General features: G+C 41.8%; 1 protein-coding gene across 1 annotated transcript in view; it reads left to right on the top strand.

Annotated features, from left to right (window-relative positions):
- DNER (delta/notch like EGF repeat containing) overlaps positions 1-20,720 on the top strand; it is a 332,382-nt gene that overhangs the window by 124,761 nt on the left and 186,901 nt on the right. Inside the window, exons 3-4 of the mRNA XM_068543746.1 lie at positions 1,280-1,374; positions 3,594-3,760. Of these exons, the coding sequence (XP_068399847.1) occupies positions 1,280-1,374; positions 3,594-3,760 (262 nt within the window). The remainder of the gene's footprint in view (positions 1-1,279; positions 1,375-3,593; positions 3,761-20,720) is intronic.

Below are 20,720 nucleotides of genomic sequence, written 5' to 3' on the forward strand. Positions count from 1 at the left end.
TGTTTGATGTTTCTGGGTGATTTTAACCAGTTGACCCACTTTTTTTTTCATTGCCACACAATTTGTGAAGACCCCATCCAGACCGCAGGGCAGTGTTTTTATCCTACCTAAAAAACTGTGAACTTGTTCTGATTTCAGATTTGTAATGGATGTTTTGAAGTTAGGATTTTAATATCTCTTTGCTGAATGACTCACTTCTTGAATGTGAATTAGATTTGGTCCCATGTTTATCAAGGAAGTGTCCTTTAAAGAAAATTTCTCCCCAGCCAACCGTTTCAACCTATTTATTCAAAGACATGCTATCCTACAGTTGGTAAATATAAAAAAGAATTGCCTCATATTCGTGTCATGCGGTTATTTTGTAGGCTGTTCAAGAAGCAGGTTAAAAGTGCCAGAGGAACACGTGAATATATTTCTGGACAATAAATTCTACATGTTGGGAGTGGGGTGAAAGTGCAGAGAATTTCTGTATTGTTCTCAGTTAATTCAGTGATGACGAACACTTCTAATACCCTTTTGTTTTGACTCTTGGGATGAGTACAGTGATCACAGCATGAGGAATGAATGAATAAACAGGCCAGAGGCACCTCACTGGACACAGCTCAAGTGTTAGCAATATGCTTCCTGATGAGCACAGTTTCCCCCCTTGAGCTCCTTTTTTTGCACACATCAGTATAATACTTTCCGGAACACGTTGCTTAAAAATGAAGGTCTGGTCCACAGGGGAAAAAAAGGGCAGCTCCCAGCTACCTGGCCTTAGCACGTGCTCCTACGTACACCTCTGCACAGAGCACGGTCATTCAGACCAGACACGTCTATTGCTCTCTGGAAAGCTCATTCTCCTAGTCACTGAGGTTTCTACCCGTGGCATGGAAGCTAGTCCTTTAAGGCCACCTCCTTGTTCTCTAAGCATTTAGTCCCTCGTTACCCGCAGACTGAGCAGAGAACAGAGGCCCGTGACTGCTTGCAGGATGAAAGAGAGAGGGGAGCAGATCTTCCGCCCTTCCGCACGCACGACGTCCTATCAGCAGCTGTAGTCATCCCGGGAATGTGTAGACGCCTCTCAGCAAAGCTTTTGCATTTCAGAAACTCAAATGGCAAAGCTTTCATTTTGGTTAGAGTTTGTAAGATTTCACTTGGTCTCTCAAGTGGCCGTCCCCAGCCTCACCCAAAGGAATGGAGTGGAGGCAGCTCATGAAATCTTGCTTCCTAATGTTATCTTGCACCACGATTAACCCCCATAACTTGTCTTCTTTGTTGTTGGTCTTTGTTCCTCCAGGTGATTCCAGATATTGCCTGTGGGAATGCCAGTTCTAACAGCTCTGCGGGTGGCCGTCTGGTGTCCTTCGAAGTGCCACAGAACACTTCAGTCAAGTAAGAATAAACTCCCAGTTAAAAATGATTATGTTTGATACTGTGACTGTCTGCTGGGTGGTGTCTGTTCACATAACTGGTCCATAACTGGTCAGTCCAGTGAGAATCATGAATGGTTCCGTGTGTAGATATGGCCTCTGTCCCTCAAAAACTAGAGGGAGCGATTTCAGAGGAGAAGATTCCAGGGAGGCCGGATTGGATCAGTGAGGTGGGAGATAGGAAACCCAGGTGCCTTAGCTAAGACCTAGAGCCAGACCCTTCTCTTCTCAAATGACTTTTGCTCCCCAGATTCTTTGGCTCCTTCTGATTTTAGTGGGCCATTAGTTAAATTCGTATGCATAACTTACCCCACATGTAAGATCCAAACATTACAGTTGTCTCTTTAAAAACAAGCAGGTGAGACAAGTGTTTTGCTGTGTTTTAAATTTAAGCTCCTTCAAATTACACTCGGCGGGTTGTCACCGGTGGGGATGGGGAGGAGGCAAAGGGAAGCAGTGCCGACAGCCCCGGCAGGGCGCCAGGTGCTCTGCTTTGCTGGCGAGTCACGCTGCCTGGAGCACCGCCCCGCGCACCCGTCTGACAACTCCCACCGCCCGTCCTTCTCTGTTGCTGTTAACGGGCGCTCCCCATCCTACCCCTCATGCACTGAAACGGACATTTGCTCTCTAGCCTTCAGGGACTTCAGAAGACAGGGGGACACATGGCCCTGGTCCTGGTTGACCAGGGTGCTGCATCGCTCCATTTTAAGAGGGCAGTGGGCACTGGAGACCCACTCTTCACTTACACAGGGTCATTTTTGCCCACCTTCCCTTCTAAACAACGGAGTCCCTGGAAATGTTTGGAAGAGGGGCTTTGTTCCACTGCCCCTGCATCCCCTGCCCCCTGCCTTGAACTCTTCTGGTAGGAAAAGCCAGGATGGGCAGTGAACTCCGGGCACAGGGAAGAAACCCCTGTAGGGAGAAGGGCGTGGCATCTGAGGCAGTTCTGAGTTCTGCCAGTAGGGGGACCCCTGTCCTAAGTGTTCCGTTGCTCGTACCAAAGATGAAACTCCACCGTCCAGAGCCGGTTTCAGGGAAATTGGGATCATTTAGTTGCCTTTATGTTTATGAAACCAGTTCTTTCTTGTCTAGGTCATATTGTTTTACTTTCATAAGCCTTTCTGCATAGTTCTGATCTATCCTTTTAAATGCCTTCTTTCTTCCCCGCCCCCCCCCCCCTAAAAAAAATCTGAAATTCCCCAAGACTCTCTGAGGCTGCAGATCTGGACAGAAAGAGCAGAGTCTGACCCAGACTGAGTAAGATGGGAGTGCTGAATGATCTCTGGGTGCTGAATTCACGTGGGAGGGTTACTAGCTCCTTACACTTTCGTTTATTCATGAATTTGATCATTTATCAACCCTTTATTGGGCCCCCTGCTGCAAGCCAGGAGCTCTGCCCTGGGGGGTGCAGCTCTGTGCACCGCGACCCTCCTTCCCCGGCAGCACAGAGGAAGGACAGACAGATGCTGGTTGCCGGGAAGGTGGGTGCAGAAGGTCTCAGAGGAGGGGTGCTAGTGGGCTAAGCCTTGAAGAATGACACAGCTCCCAGGTGGAGGGGCAGGCAAAGGCTGGGACCCGGGACAGCACCTGCCCGGGGAAGAGACAGTAGCTCCTCGTGGCCATTGCGCCGGGTGGCAAGGATGGAACTGTAGGATCCCAGGCTGAGAGGGAACTGAGGCCGGGGTGGGTTAGTCGTCTAGGGCATCTCATTCTTTGGATTTTATCCTGAAAGCAAGGAGAAACCAGAGGAGGCCAGAAGCATGGGAGGTGACACACTTTCACTTATTTTAGCAGCACCACTCAGGTGGTTTGGGAATGTATTACACATTTATAATAAATTTTAGTGGGACTCTTTATATTGTGTGGTTATGGAAGGAGTTGTCTCTAAACTCAATATACCCTTTTATTATTGATGAAAATTGTTACCCAAAGGTGAGTTATCTATTAGTGATTTTGTGGTATATTTTTGATCAAGCGGGAGACAGGCGTTTCTAACGGTGTGGGAAATGACGGCCGTGAGTCCGCATGAAGTGGGCGCCTGTTTAGAAGATCATTTCCTCCATTTCCCAATACTTTTACGGATGTATGTGCCGTCTTTATTTTTATTTTGAATTTGATGGCCTGATTCTAAGATGAATTTTTCTGCAAGGGACTTCCCATTGACATCGTTCTCATTTTCAGAATTCGTCAGGATGCCACTGCCTCACTGATTTTGCTGTGGAAGGTCACGGCCACGGGATTTCAACAGTGCTCCCTCATAGATGGACGGAGCGTGACCCTCCTCCAGACCCCTGGGGGCCTCGTCCTCTTGGAGGAGATGCTTGCCTTGGGGCACAATCACTTCATCGGTGAGTTACGGAAATCTCGTATCCAAAACCGCATCTGGTTCAACCCGACCTCGGTTTGGTGTTTAGAGATAGTATATAGGGAATTTTGCCCAGATAATCTGAATTCTAGCCATCAGCATAATTTCCTCCATTTTAGGTGAGGTTTTTCTTATAATCAAAATTGGCTTCTAAGATAATATTTACAGTGTGGCTCAAAATGGAAAAATTGTGGGATTTGGAATCCAGAGACTGTATCCCAGTTCTGGCCAAAGAGTCCTAGACGTGTGGTCTTTGGCATTTAATGCTGTGAATCTCGGCTTCATTTTTTTTTTTTTTAAATTAATTTATTTTTGTTGCATTGGGTCTTCGTTGCTGCATGCGGGCTTTCTCTAGTTGCAGTGAGCGGGGGCTACTCTTCATTGCAGTGCGCGGGTTTCTCATTGCGGTGGCTTCTCTTGTTGCGGAGCACGGGCTCTAGGCGCGCGGGCTTCAGTAGTTGCGGCACGCGGGCTCCAGTAGTTGTGGCTCGTGAGCTCTAGAGCGCAGGCTCAGTAGCTGTGGCACACAGGCTTAGTTGCTTCATGGCATGTGGGATCTTCCTGGACCAGGGCTCGAATCCGTGTCCCCTGCATTGGCAGGCGGATTCTTAACCACTGCGCCACCAGGGAAGTGCTCGGGTTCAATTTTGACTCTTTCATTTCTTTCTCCCGGAATTGTGGGCAACTTGAGGCATTGAATGTTGGTGTCTCAGAAGAAGCTTGGTTTCCACTTGATGTTGGCCTGACCCAGGGCCCTGGGCTCAGCACCTGAGCAAATGATTTATCATTTCTGAACCTCTGACTCAGAATAACTTGGGGGGATCACAACTCTCTTTGGGGTCCCTCTTGCCCACACCACCTTCCTCCATGGGTCACTTCTGAGTTTTCACATTTTCTCTAACATGGTTAAATCTGTCATTTACCTTTCTCTGAACTACCACATGTCCAATTAGCTGCTTTTAGATTCCTCTGCCCTGGAGGAGAGATGACCTTCAGAAAGTATGCTTCCTCCTGACCCTCCCCTCACCCCCCTACCCCCTCCTCCTGGTCCCCTCAAGGGCTAAGCTTGGGCAGTTTCTAGAGGACTTTCCCCTGGTTTAGCATTCTGATTGTATTCTGCCAGTTCTCTTCATTCCGAGGTTGGGACTTGTAACTCTAGCCGCTTACCATGCCGATAACTTCCCGACTTTATTCAGACTTGTTCCGTCCTGCAGCCTCAACTCAAAGACACAAGCTCAAGTTCAGACTCTACTCGTCCCAGTCCCGTGCACCCAAGTGGCCCTCTGCATCCTGCTGTTAGTATTTTGTCCTGTCCAATCATATATTCTAACAGTCCTCACCTGGAGGATGCGGGAACTAGGGGGTAGAGGCAGCACCTGTCTCTCAGGGGTGTTGAAAGGGTTTAATGAAAATGGATGTGAAAATATAAATTACAAAAGTTAGGGATGCTTTTGGTTGCTTTCACAATGTTTTTCTGAGGTACACTAAATATTTCGCTAAGTTAAATGGAAGCATTAAGGTGTATTCTCCAAGATACGTGTTTGATGCAAATATAATGACGACAAACTGGGAAAATGAAACGCTCATCTCTATATAATTTACATTGTGTTTTATATTTGATCCTTCTCTGGTGATAAGGTCATTTCCCAATCTTTGGAAATCCAACTGGAGGTGGGGGGCAGGGATTTTATTGGGCAGAGAGAAGGTAAGAAGAAATCAGCTTGGGGAATGGACATGCTGGTAAAAGAGGGGACGGTATTCAACTTTGGACCAGTTTTTGGCTATTAAGATGGATACAGTACTAGCTTATTAGTTAGAAATTGTGTGATGAAGTGTTGTCAACCGTCAAATCTAAATTTTACTCCCCAGTACAAGTAACTATTATTTGCTTCCATATCTGTTGTAACAATTTATTTAAAAGGAAATAGTTTGTATATTTTGATCCATAGTTTCAATTTTATTTTATATTAATCTTTTAAGTTTTTCTTTTTAGTAGATTAGCCTGTTCTATGACATGGAGCTAACATTTCAAGAAAATGTATGAGTTATCACTACTCTTTAAAATGTCATTAATTTTACCGAAATATATACATTCGAAATGTTATCTTACATTTTATACTACTTTGGGTTTTAACATAACCGTGATTTAGACTGATATTGGGAGTATATATATTGGGAGTATATCAGGGATGAATATTAATAAGAAAGATTTTCCAGTGTTAATATTAATTTATTCTTTTGAGGTACAAGAAATTTTATGAACTCCAGCATAATTTGTGTTCATTTTGCTACCAGAAAATTTCATGGAAAAACATGTCTTTGGTTGAAATGTTCCTTAGAGGAATAATTTCCAAAAATTAATTTGATATGTTAATAACTAAATTAAGGAATCCTGTCTCAAAACTTACACTTTGGGTTATGATGAGGAGACAATGATTTTGATCCTTTATTTCTCTCAACCATTATTTTGCACTTTGAAAATTTGTGATCTGATATCTTTTTTTTTTTTTTTTTAATAGCTACTTTTATTTATTTATTTGTTTGTTTGTTTGTTTTTGGCCGTGTTGGGTCTTTTGTTTCGTGCGAGGGCTTTCTCCAGTTGCGGCAAGCGGGGGCCAGTCTTCATCGCGGTGCGCGGGCCTTTCACTATCGCGGCCCCTCCCGTTGCGGGGCACAGGCTCCAGACGCGCAGGCTCAGTAGTTGTGGCTCACGGGCCCAGTTGCCCCGCGGCATGTGGGATCTTCCCGGACCAGGGCTCGAACCCGTGTCCCCTGCATTAGCAGGTAGATTCTCAACCACTGCGCCACCAGGGAAGGGAAGCCCCTGATCTGATATCTTTTTAAGTTTCCTAACTAGAGCCTCCGGTTTTATGTGGCTTTGTAATGGAGCTCACCCTCTTTTAGTGTTATTCTTTTTAAAAATAGCAGTCTTGTTTCACAAGCTCCTTCCGAGAGAATGGCTGTCTTCCTCACAATGATAAATTGGCAACACCTACACATGGCCAGCTACTTCTTTTTACAAAATCCTTTTATCGTAAAGAAACAAGATTTATCTTTTGTAATCATTGTGGAAGCCTTATGCTTACTACATTGACAAGTGTTGAACTCTCTTTTTGAGAGTTTAATTTTTTTTAAAGCAACTTCTTATAATAATTACTTTTTTTTTTTTACAATACTGGGCTCTATAGACATGAATACATTTTTAGCTAAGAACCAAAAGACTGTTTTGAAGAATACAATGGCAGTCATTCAACGGATGAACAAAGTGATGCCAATGCAGGTGGGAGAAAACTTCCATGCTGAAGTGAGAGGAAAGTTCCAGAGTTGTGCTGCTGTGTTTAGTCACTGCTGCTCCTTCCTAGAAAGAAACCTGAGGCCCTTTCAGGAACTGTCTCCTCTCTTTCCCTCACTCTCTGTAGATTCCCTTACATAACTAAGGTCCCAAGGAGTTTTAATATTTCTCTGCAACAGAGCAAAGGAATCCCTTTTGTGTCTTTGAGAGACAAACTTGGTTGCCATTACCAGCTTTCCATAAATGTTTGTTTTAAAATTTTATTTTATATACTTTTATTTAAACACTACTAGGATCCCATTCTTATTATAATAGTTATAAGCAATTCAAAAAATTTAAAAGTGGTATTTTTTTAAAATATAAATATCATTATTCCCAGTCAAACTCCATCTTTCTTTTCTGAGTAACCAATATTAATAATTTTGAGTTTTGTATTACATACAAATATTTTCAAATACACAAATTTACATTACAGTAAAGCAACTATACTCCAATAAAAATTTTAAAAAAAGTTACAGATGTTCTGTATCTCTAACAATAGAGCAGTGAATGATTAAAAAGTTAAGCTGTAGTATACAATGGGATACCATGCAGCAATTTTAAAAGTCAGTATATTACGTTTGATGGAGAAAAAAAATCAAAGATTTAGTTTTAAATTTAAAAACTAAGTTGAAGAATATAATACGATGTCATATAAATGTTCTTTTTTAAAATGTATTGCTGAGAGCCTCACGTTAATATTCTGCGCATTCCAGGTGATGAGAATGTATTTATCTTTGACCTTTTCCATTGCTACTCCATTTAATTTTTTCCAGTTTTCCTTCATTACCATGGCCTTATGAATATTTATACTGTTTCACGGGAAGAAAGAGGTGATGTAACATCGTACACAACATGTGACTTTTCCCTCTGGGCCTCAGTGTGCTAGCCCCTTTCCTCCTGTGCTGTCACCTAACTTCAACGCTTCCACCCTCTTCTTAATTATCTCTTCTGTTTTCCCTAAATATGTCTCTTCCAAGTATGTTATTTGCTTTATGCGATGTTTTGGGGGCAAAGCACTAAATCGACCTTTGTTTAGCATCTTCTGCTCCACTGGAGGTACCCAAGGTGCTCGTTAGCTCCGTGAGGATCCATTCACCCAGCGCTCTCGAGTCCCAAGTAGGAGATTCCTTGTTCCAGTTGCATCTCCATGAAATGCAGCTGAGGCTTCCCTGTCTGAAGCAGGTCATTTTTTGCTTTCGTTTTACTTGTGGTTGCTTGGAGACACTGCCATGATGGACCATCTCAGGGCTGGGGTCCAAACCAGCCCTCTGGTGTGTGGCCTCTGTGTTGGAAAGCTGCTGGAGGTCTCCATTTCCTTAGGGTGAAAGCTGCGTTGGACTCCTTCTCTAAGCTTTTATTTCTTCTCATCCCTTGCCCTTAGACATATTTCCCCTCAATTCTACACGGTGGACCCCTGCTCCGGCCACCTGCTACTTGTTCCATCCCCACCTGTACCTTCCCTGTCCTCCCATCCTCTCCATGCCTCAGACGGCCAAATCTATCTCTCAAGACCTCACTTATTTTTTTTTAAATTTAATTTTTATTTTATATTGGGGTATAGTTGATTTACAATGTTATGTTAGTTTCAGGTGTACAGCAAAGTGATTCAGTTATACATACATATACATCTATTCTTTTTCAGATTCTTTTCCCATATAGGTTATTACCAAATATTGAGTAGAGTTCCTTGTGCTATATAGTAGGTCCTTGTTGATTATTTATTTTATATGTAGTAGTGTGTATATGTTAATCCCAAACTCCTAATTTATCCCTCCTCACTGCCCCCAGCTTTCCCCTTTGGTAACCATAAATTTATTTTTGAAGACTGTGAATCTGTTTCTGTTTTGTAAATAAGTTCATTTGTATCATCTTTTTAGATTCCACATATAAATGGTATCATATGATATTTTTCTTTCTCCGTCTGACTTACTTCACCTAGTATGATAATCTCCAGGTCCAACCATGTTGCTGCAAATGGCATTATTTCATTCTTTTTTATGACTGAGTAGTATTCCATTGTATATATGTACCACGTCTTCTTTATCCATTCCTCTGCTTCAAGACCTCATTTAAACTCTCCTCACTTGGAGTGGTATAGGATGAAAACAGCCAGCAAAAGATTCTGCTCCACACAGATTCCCAAATCTCCTTAAATTCTTACAACTTCCTACAAACACACAGATGATCCCGGAATATCCTCATAGTTAACTCTCCTTCTTATCAGAAAACCCAGCAGGGCATGTGTACTTCACTGATACTTCTTGTCGATCGCTTGCTCAGAGAAATGCTGCTTCCCCTCTCCCCTACTTTTCACTTCTATGATCTGTATTTGTTGCAGCCTCAATCTGGTATTTTACCTCTTTCCTCTTCCTTGAATTTATTTTCCTTTCCATCCAGCTCATCCTCTCTGTGGTCTTTTCTTTCTGGTAGTCTAGCTGCTTATATTTGCCTTTTTTTGCTTTCCTCATTCCCTTCTCCTGCTCATAAGCCACTACTTTTTCGATCACTTTTACCACATTTGTACCATTCTCTCTTACAGTTTTTAGTACATTTTTATGTCTAATTTATATTGTAAAAAGAAGTACCTTGTATGTTAAATACAGACCAATGGTATATCGTTTATGATCTACTAAAAAGCTGCTCTTGTAACTTTAGATCCACTTTAACTTCACAAAGGAATGAACAGTGCTGTCCTTGTAGGAGCTGGGATCACGTCTTCAAGATTATAGCTAGTAGATTAGCCACAGAACTCTGGAAATCAGTGACTTCCAGGTCTTTGTAACTGCCATCTTAACTGGATTAGAAATGTTCCCAGTCTGCCCATGACCCTTTTGTGCCACCTGGGAGCTGCAGAGTGCTTTAAATTTCCTAGATGCTAAATATCCAGTTGAAAAAAATTCTTGTCTTGCAAAATGCTTTGTAAAGCAGTGCATTCTGTTGATTTTCTTCTCTTGAGAAATAAGGAGAAATTACCCAGTACTTGAGCAAGTACAATGAGGTTAAGACTTTTATTGAGGTAATAAGATGGCTCTGGTGCAATGGACTTTCACAGCCCCAGTGGTTTAAATCTTTAGGGACTTACCTGATACATTTGTTTTCACTGGCATCATGATGCTTCCTTGGAGCTATAGTCTTTTTGTAGGCTGTTTATACTGGCATGTTTAAAAACATGGAATTTTCAATACACAACCAAAGGATGCTGTTATTCTTAGGCAGAAGTTCCTCATTTGGGCTCAGTTGGCCCCTGGTTTTGCAACAGTTTTGGAGGTCAAAGGTCACTTCACGGATCCCATGAATCTCCTGAAAATGCACTGTAGACTTTTATGTGTTTGTGCATCTTTCTTTGGAGAAAGCCCAAACTTCATTGGATTCTCAGAGACATCTGTGTCTCTGAAAATTTTAGAACCAACTCTTTAAGCTGTGTGTGATCATGTGACAATGTGTACATTTTCAACGTTCTCTGCTCATTCAGTGACATTTCTTTTGACTGATTTACCTGCTTCCCAAATCTCCAAATCAGGGAACTTAACCTAGTTTTATTTATTTACATTTTTAGGCAGCAGGGCTGTGGGAAATACTCAGTTCCTTATTAGTTTAGAAAATCTGCATTGTGTGCCTTGTTTCTCAGGCACTGTGCTCACCTGGAAATGCCAAGGTGATTTAGGTGTGGTCCCTGAGTGCAGGGGCAACAAAGGTGGAGACAAGGGGCGTGTCAGAGAGGAAGGAGCAGGTAACTTTGCTGAGGGTGGAGGGGGTGTGGGTGGGGCGGGGGGGGGGATGGCAGGGCAGGCAAAGGATTCTGCTTGGCTGTACAAAGGGCAGTGCATGACAATTTGATGGCCCAAGAGTCTGTGTCATTAAGATAATTTAATAATAGTGCTAAAAATCGACTAATGGCCATCACAACTGGAAATAGACTTTAATTTCAACAGGCACATAACAGAACCTTGGAAAATCCCACCCACGCCTCCAACTGCCTCTTATCTTAAACATGAACAAATACATTTAAAGTCAAGTGCTCAAGGTGTGAGTTTTATTTCCTGGGTTCTCTGTTTATCCTCAACAGGTAAAGGAAGTCTAGACTTTGCTGTGATTTTTCAGGTAGTCTTTCAGAATCTTTTAATAAAGCTCTAGTTTCTTACTGTTGAACTCTCTCTCTTCCATCCCTTCTGGGTAAACTATTCCTGTGAGCCTTGTCCTTTAAAATGTAAGTTTCAAAAGTAGTTTAGCTGGAGTTGGAGTGTCTCATCCTATAAATTTGATGAAAAGAGGGATTTGGGCAAAAGTGCTCCCAAAAGCCAGGGGATACCATGAGGACCTCACTAGCTGGGGTAAGGGTGGTAGGCAGTATTCAAAGGGGAAAAAGTTCCAATAGAAAAGTAGGGACAGGAGATTTTTTTAAACATCATAGTTTGACTGGAGAGCTCCCTAAAGCCATGCATAATGACCAATATTAATTTTTTTGCCTGTGCCTATTTTTAGCAATTTAGGCATCAGCTCTCTGGATGGGTCTTACTTTATTTCAGCCATTTTTTGATGAATTCCTGTGTTTCTTGCTCAGGAGTTAAAAGGAATCAGGAGGTAAATAGGCCAGACACTGCCCCTCCCCACCTGCTGTGCTTCTCCACCTCCAAGCTCCTTGTGGCCAGTCCCTGGCCATGAGGACCATGTGGAGCTCCCAGGATCTGACTCCCTGTGGAAGACTCAGGGTGGTAGGAAAGGGGTGGGAAGAAGGGCCAGGTATAGACCAGGACATGTCAGAAGAAAGAATTCCCATGTGGAGTAAAAGCTGCTTAGTATAAGTTTTCCTCTTACTTGTTGGAAAAGGCCACTGGGAGATGCAGAGCCAGGTTGGTAATTCAACTCTTGCAACTGTGAAGACTTTATGGCCTGCCTAGCTCTCTTGCATGCACTCAAGTTATATTTTTCCTGGCTCTGATGTCCATTTTAATTTGTATTTCACTGTTTAATGGTATGCATTTTCTGTAAGCTCCTCAGATCTTCTAGAATAAATTAGGATATAAAGAAATAAGGTATTAATTGGGGCACTTAAAATTTCTGAATACTCTTTACTAGACCTTGATGATATCTTCACTGAGTATGGTATTTTTTAGACCCATTAGTATAGGGATGGGTATTTGCATCATAGCTCTGAACCAGTAAAGCAGGGTTGATTCTCTGAAATGTCTTAACTCATCTTTGCCGTACACAGGTTGTTGCCCGACTATTTTCTGAAATCACCCCTTTCATTCTCATAGTGTCTGAACCTGCGTTCTCCAGACCTGCTTAGTTACATGAAGCCTTCAGTCTCCAGGTCATTCTCCAACAAACCTGCAGTATTTTATGAGCTCTTATTGGTGGGGGTGGATGGAGTATACACCTTACCATGCAAATCTGGGGCTCTGAGGTCCCTGGCCCGTTGGCTGTACATTGAGCTGGAATCTTCCTCTCTAAGCCCACAAGTATTGAACCTCCTCCAGCTTTCAGCTGTGAAATCTAATTTCCTGCAGGCGTAAGGCCGCACTGTCTCTAGTTCCCCTTCAGGGCTATCATCCTGTCCGGCTTCTCTGCCCATGGTAGGCCCTCGTCTCTGTGGTCTGGACCCTGTCTTCCTTAAACTGCAGCAGTTCTGCCTGGACCACCCCCAGCTCTTGCACATTGATGCCAGCCCATCAATTTTCCCCCTTCTGAATTGTGTGGTTTGGCTTGCTGGTCACCCTTTCCAGATGTTCAAGTAACCCCAATCCTGCAAGTTTCCCACTTATTTCTCTCTGTGTGTAGCTGGCATCATTTTTTTCCCAGCCCTGTCTCCTTTCCCTTCTTCCAACTCCTTTATAAAATTCTCACTTTTCCAGCCACTGAAGTCTCACCAACCCCTTTGATAATCACGTTTGCAGCCAGCATCATACAACTCAGCCTCTGAATATTCCTTTCCTCTTTGATCTTTTTGTATGTTGATTTTATATCTTTAATTAGGCTGTAAACTTCTAGAGAGAAGGAACCATGTCATAGCTCCTTGCACTATGATGGTCACATGGTCACCTGAGTGATTAAATTTTGTTCATATGTAACAGTTATTCTGCTCAGTAAATGCCATGTGAAGAAAAATTCCAGTTGCAAGTGTTAATCTGAAGAATTCTTTGTAAGTTTTCACAACCCATCTCTGTGACACTTAAACTTTACCCTTCTTTATTATATTAAAAGTAGAGGATCAAATGAAGAAAAAAGGGAAAGAAAGAAACTTTTCATCATGCTTTTGGGAAAGCTACATTTTGTACTTTGTCCTTTAAGATATCTTGCTCTGGAGGCCAGGGGTAAAATAGTCAAAGGAAGTTTGGAAAGGATACCAGCTATAGAATCATTAACATAAAGCTTTTGCTTAATGCTTAAGATTTAACAAAGAAAATGCAAATATTTCACCTTTTATTGGTCATCTTAAAGCCACAGTTGAATATGGTCTATTGAACTCCCTGAAACAGGGGGAAAAAAAAACTTGAGAATGTTCACATAAAGGCAATAGTTGGAAGAGAACAAAAGCAGAAGTATAAGGCTGTCCTGAACAGCATAATTTAGATAAAATTGTTATAGCTCACATTTGTCTAGTTGGGAGTTTTCTGTTAAGTTTAAGTTTTACTTAAATTGAATCCATATTTCAGTATTATTAGCAATCAAGATTATTCTTTTTGATCTTTTTATTGTTGGTAATGAATATTAGGATTTTTGGTTGTTAGTTGGCTTTGAGCGTCAGTGCTCTGCTATCTTTGTAAATATCGTCATGGTCAGCATCATTTATTTATTGGTACTTATTGATTGTGGTGATAAACCAGGCATTGTTTTAAAAAAAATCTATTAGAAACACACATGGTCCTTAGAGTTGACAGTCTAATATTCACTGGGCCCTGTTGAGCATTGGTTGGTCAGGCTGTGGTGGAATTGGGGCAGGTGAGTGAAGATAAATGAGACATTTCTCCTGCCCTTCAAGACAGCCCCTGGAATCAGGCTTCGTAGAAAGGCAGATTGCTGGCCTACAGAAAATAGGTTGGTGGTTTTTCCAGAGGCAGTGGATGGGGTGTGGGGTGGGTGAAATGGGTGAAGGGGGTCAAAAGGGACAAACCTGCAGTTAGAAGATAAGTAAGCCCTGGCGATGTAAAGCACGGCATGGCGACTATAGTTAATAATACCGTGTCTCATGTTTGAAAGTTGCTAAGAGGGTAGATCTTAAAATTTCTCATTATAAGAAAAAAAATGTGTAACTCTGTATGGTGATGGATATTAACTAGACTTATTGTAGTGATCATTCTGCAGTATATACAAATATCAAATCACTTTGTTGTACCCCTGAAACTGTTATAATGTTATATGTCAATTATATCTCAATAACAAATAGATAAATAAAAAAGGAGAGCATAGAGGCTGCAGGTAATTCTCCTATAATGTGAGCCTAATGCATTAAGTGGTTTTCAGAAGCAAACTCAAGGTATGTCTTTATAACCATAAACTCTCCCTCTCTCCCCCTTCCCATTCTGCCTTTTCATTCTTTTTCTCTCCTTCTCTCTCAGCCCTTTATTTAAAAATAAAGATAGTGCTTTTTACTTATAGATTAATTTGGAAACATTAAATAATAAATAAAATTATTTTTATATTTTTAAGAACTTCTTGTTAACTAGTACCTTTTTACTTAATCGATAACGTGAATTTTAACCCAAATCTTATCCACAGAATTTGATTAAAATATTAAAAAAAAATTTTTACCCGCTTCTTTTAACTTCAAGACAAACCTTCTCAGGGTTTTGCCAGTTTACTGTTGCAAGCTTTTCTAAGTTTCTGTCAGTGCACACTTCAACTGAGAAAGTAAATTCTTTCATTGCCTTTTTTACAGTCCACTTTCCGCTTCTCCGTAAGATCTCTTCTGTTTCTTCTTTCTAAGGGGGAGGGGAGGGAGAGAGGGAGGGAAAGTGAGGAAGAGAGGAGGGAGAAGAATGGGAGTGGGGGGAGAGAGAGAAAGAGACAGATTGATTGTCAAGGCTGAATATATAAATATAAGGGAGTATGGTTTTTTCCCGCCAGAATGTAATTTTCCAATTTACTCTCCTTTGGAAAATAAAAGAAGGCTCTAGTGTCTATTGCTTATCATACAAGTAATGCATACAAGAATAAGAAAAACTGAAATGTTCTTTCTGTAATTCCCCATCCGCCACTGACAACCAGTGTTTACATTTTGTGGTATTTCCTTCCAGATACTTTCTTTATATGACAGTGTGTGCATGTACCTACATGCTTTTTTTTTGGAAACAGAACACATTCATGTGCTGTCTGGTTACTTGCGTTTTTTCACTTAATGCATCATTGACATTCTTTTGTGTTAATCAATATAAACTTAGTATTCTTCTTAATGACCGTATGGAGTTCCACTGAATCAATGCACTATGATTTAATCAATACTCTCTTGTTAAGCAATTATCTCCTTCGTTTCCTCCTTTCTTTTGCCCCTTTAGACAGAATTTCAAACATCATGATAACCTCATCTTTGTATCTTTTCTGGTGATCTATTTGGGTTACATTCCCAGGTATGGAATTTACTGGATCAATGCACATTTTAAAGACCAATTAAAATATATTATCAATTCGTCCTTCTTCCGGTTTTCACTCACGATAGCCAGTTTATCTTTGGAATCGTGCCTTGTCCCCCTTCCATCAATTCTGACCAGATGCTTTTAACCAGATCCAGCTGGAAATTTACATATACCTCTTAGCATCATCCTTGACAGTCTGAAACATTTAGGGATCTCCTCGAGGAGAAAAGTGATCATCATCAGTTTCCAGAAAAAGGACAGTACAAATCTCTTTAAGCAGAAGATATTCAAAGTGGTTTCATTACAATATTGCATTTACACCTCAAAAGTATGGTAAATGTAATGGTTTCATTATATCATTGAGTTTGCACATCAGAGTAAAGGTAAAATGGGGACAGGAGGATGGGGCTGAACTCGTGGTCGCTGCTCGCGTGGCCCCCATCACATCGTCAACTTCTAGTGATGTTTCTCCCATTTAATGCTAAGCAAAAAACATCTATCAATATATTCCAGAAGACTACAGCCCCTGATTCCACTTCCATCTCCTTCTCTTAAATTATTTTGCTTTCCCACTTCAATATCCTGGAGATAGATAGTTAAGTTCCTTTTATCATGGACTTTTTATGAGGTCAGAATTCTTCCATGAGAATGGGGCAGAGGGCTTTCCAGAAAAGACACACATTTGGAAAAACTACCAGGGATGCTTTAGAGATGATCATTTGATTTTGACACAAAATCATGGTAGTTGTAATTGTTTTTCACAAAGATCTTGGTATCAAACTGAGAGTAGCAAGTAAATGGACTGAAATAGGGCATGTCAGCTGGAGAAGGTTATCTAGTTGTTGGTGAGGAATATAAATAATTAGTATTGAATTTCAAAAAGACGCTCTTGCTTTCTCCTCTTTTCTCCTCTTTAGTGCTGTCTCTTGACATTTGGGTATTGAATGCCATGATATTTTTGGTATTCACATGCATCCTTAACAAGCACAATGCTCTCTTGGCTATCCTGTTTTAATGCTGTAATTGTGAGTTTGACCTACAAAAGTTATATTTGCTTGGTAGGCAAATGGAAAATCTCCTTAAATAAATACACCGACAAATACTGTTTGGCTGCATCACTAATGACAGACGACAGCCTCTGGAACATGACCATGTTAAAAAACAGGATCTGCATCATCTGTGCATTCATCCACAGCCCTGTTTATCATCAACAACTATTTATTGATTAATTACCATGTGTAGGACACAGTGTTCAGGACAGTGAATACAAAGATATAGAAGATCCCAACTCCTGACTTTGAGGGGTTTTAGCCTCCAGGCAAGCAGGACATACTCCATACTCATCATGTAACCCAGATAAATTTTGTCATCCTGTGGCTCCGTCTTGTTCATAGAGTTACATTCGAATAAACAAAACCCAGTAGCCAAAAAATGAATTAAAAACACTTTAAATCTTCATTCATCTTTTTGAGGGAATATGAATAGGAGTGGGGAAAATGCATTTCTGTTGTGCAACAAAAATCTTATCAATCTTGTCTCCTCCTCACTGCTCTCTTAATAGTCTCCGTGTGTTTGGCACTTGCTTTGTGAAATTCTCTCTCCCACTCTCATCGTCTGCTCCCCAGAATCTCAGCCCAACACCCAGCCTTTGAGGCTTTTCCTCCTTTCTCTTCCTGTTATTGCATCTCTTTACTTTGTGTATCAGCGTAGCTTCTCTGCTTGTTTGTTTTTACTTCTTCTCTCTGTCTTGCCCATTTACCTAGGTTCTCACTACAGAGAACTTGCCTGGGAACTGACCCAAGAAGTAAGAGTCCTTCCCCACGAGAAGTGGAAGTAAGAGAAAGATTGTAAATATCCATATGATAAGTCATTGTGTCTCCTGTTAGATATTAATGATTTTGAGATGATGTTCCACATAAAGTGATAAATGAGAAGAGAAAGGAGTGTATACGAAATGTATCTGGTGAATTATACAGTCCATGTAAGGGCTACATGAATGCAGAATGGCAGAGTCATCACCAAGGGGAAAGTTCAGCTTTAGACTTGAGGTGTATCTTGAGCTTGGCCTTGAACTCCGGAGTCAGTTTGAGAGGGAAAGACATTCGGGATAAGAAAAGTGGTGTGAACAATGATGTGCAAGGGACGATGCATGTGTTTCAAAATAACAGATCAGTTTGGCTGGAGCAGTAGATTTCAATAAATAAACCATGGAAAATTAGGAAACGGATAGGATGCATAAGCTAGACAGCGAAGGAGGTTGCATACTGTGCCTAAGGGGTTTGTATTTAGCTTGTAGGCAGTGGTGACCAAGTTCTTCAGCAGGAGAAGTGCAGGTTGTGACAGTGGTGGTGGGATAATATGGTGAAAACTGTGGAGTAACTTTTGGTGGTGAAGATGAAGGGTCAAAATCAGCTGTCCTGGAGATTTAATCAGACAGACCTCCTGCAAGGGAATGATGGCCCTCGGAAACATTTGGTTTGGGCTTGTTTTAGATTTTGTGCATGTGATCTTATTTTATAGACTACGTTGTTGAGGGACTTCCCTGGTGGTCCAGTGGGTAAGACTCCGTGCTCCCAATGCAGGGAGCCCGGGTTCGATCCCTGGTCGGGGAGCTAGATCCCGCATGAAAGCCTCAACTAAGAAGCCTGCGTGTCGCGACTAAGACCCAGTGCAGCCAAAATAAATAAATAACTACATATTAAAAAAAAAAAAAAAAAGAATACATTGTTGAGATATGTAGATGCACAGACCCCTACGTCCATCCATCATACATATGTACACACAGAGGTGCACATAGGTACGTATAAGACACACGTGGTTGCATGTGCACACACACGGATGTTCATTAGTGTATATACACATATACAGATGCGCATTTGTACATAGATTCACCCATACAGAGATGCACAGATGTGTATATGCACGTATGTGGTTTAAAGGACTTGATAGGTGGATAACTATAAAAAGGTATACAGCTTGGAGCAGGTGGGAGGGAGCATGTGGGGACCCATAAGACTGAGCAATTAGTTTGGAAAGAAACAGAGTTTTTAGAGTTGGAAATAATGCTAGTATTTACATGGAGAATATAGTACATAATATTCATGAATGCAGAACAATCAACAAATTAGTGAATTAATTTTGTATTAAGCTGATAGTTTTTATTTTAAGAAGCATTTCCTTTAGAATATGAAAGTGTGATTGGCTTCTGCAAACAAGCCTGATTCCAAAAGCTTGCATTTCACACTGGGGAGCTGGGTCTCCTCCTGTGGTGGCAGGCAGCGCCTCAACCAGGGCGGGCCTACACTCAGCGTTAGAAATGGCAGCTCGAGAAGACAGAGGCCCACGTGATCTGTCCAATCATTCTTTCTTTGTTTCGGATGGGAACAGATGAACAAAGGTCCATTTTGTTTTGTTGTGTATTGGACCCCTGCCTTACATACTGCGATTCCTGTTAGATTTTCCAGTAGTGAAAGCAGCCTGTCCAAACACAGTTAGATCGGGATTTCGAACAGTAAAGGTTGTAAGGGAGACGGAGAGAATTTTTAATTTGCTACATTAACTGCTACAGAAAGAATCGATGATCGGATAGTATTCCCAGGACTTTCGTAAAGACTGAAGCGTAAATAAAATCTGTTCTGGGACAGATAAAGGAAACCCTTTTCAGCCCACTGAGCTGATGGTAACATTGAACTAAAGAATTTAGTTTCGGAAGAGAGTTGATTGGGAACTGGGACAATCTGTAATTCATTCTTTCTTGGTAAGCCCCCGAAGCAGGATTGGTGGTATTGTTTGTAGTCTGGAGCAGGGCATGGTTTAGCATGAGGCTTGCCTCCTAAATTGGTTTGGGGCTCTGTGTTCATGCAGCTACTGGCTGAGATTAAAGCCACTCAGCTCTGTGGTCAGCGCTGTTATTGATTACTGCATCCACGGAGGCTGTGAGCTATAGAGCAGGAGATCAGGGAAGTTGGTCTCCGTCACTACCAGCTTTCTTTTCTTTGTTCCTCTTTGCTCCTTTGTCCCTCTTGTATCCAGTATTAGCTGGCACCACACTCAGCTTGCTTGTCCTCCTTTCCCCCCTTTCTTTCCTCCCCAGAATATTTATTGAGTACCCACTGAGTTAGCTACCTGCTTGGCACTGGCAATAGAGCAATGAACAAAACAAAAATCTCGGCCCTCGTGAATTTTATGTGTTAATGGGGTGACAGGTAATAAGGAAATAATTCTACAAATAAATAGGAAATGACAACTGTGATAAGCACATGTGCTGTGACTGTAGTTGATAATAAAAATCTGACCTAACCTTGGGGCAGTGGGGATCGCTACCTTGAAGGAAAATGATTGCCTGAGCTATTAATGAGGCAGTGAGAAAACCTTTCCAGGCAGAAAGCTGGAACTGCATGTGCAAAGGCCCTGTGGCTGGAGAGAATGCATAGCCTCAGAGGAACTGCAGCAAGGCCACAAAGCTGGAGCTCGGAGAGCAAGGGGGAGAGAGGGGGAGATGCGGTGGAGAGGGAGGCTGGGTCATATGGCCTCACATACTGGGCTCTGGAGACGGCGTGAAGATCCTAGTGGCAGTGAGGAGCTGTTGAAGGGAAGGAGCTGATAAACGCATTCATCCCGTGTAAGGTCCCTGCTGAAATACGTGCATTTTAACTTGGCAGAGAAGAAGTCATTCTTTTTTTTTTTTTTTTTAAAATATTTATTTATTTATTTATTTATTTATTTATTTATTTATTTATTTATTTATTTATTTATTTATTTTTGGCTGTGTTGGGTCTTCGTTTCTGTGCGAGGGCTTTCTCTAGTTGCGGCAAGCGGGGGCCACTCTTCATCGCGGTGCACGGGCCTCTCACTATCGTGGCCTCTCTTGTTGCGGAGCAGAGGCTCCGGACGCGCAGGCTCAGTAGTTGTGGCTCACGGGCTTAGTTGCTCCGTGGCATGTGGGATCTTCCCAGACCAGGGCTCGAACCCGTGTCCCCTGCATTGGCAGGCAGATTCTCAACCACTGCGCCACCAGGGAAGCCCCAGGTCATTCT

The sequence above is a fragment of the Eschrichtius robustus genome, chromosome 5 (genome assembly GCF_028021215.1).
Source record: "Eschrichtius robustus isolate mEscRob2 chromosome 5, mEscRob2.pri, whole genome shotgun sequence".
NCBI classification, from domain to species: domain Eukaryota; kingdom Metazoa; phylum Chordata; class Mammalia; order Artiodactyla; family Eschrichtiidae; genus Eschrichtius; species Eschrichtius robustus.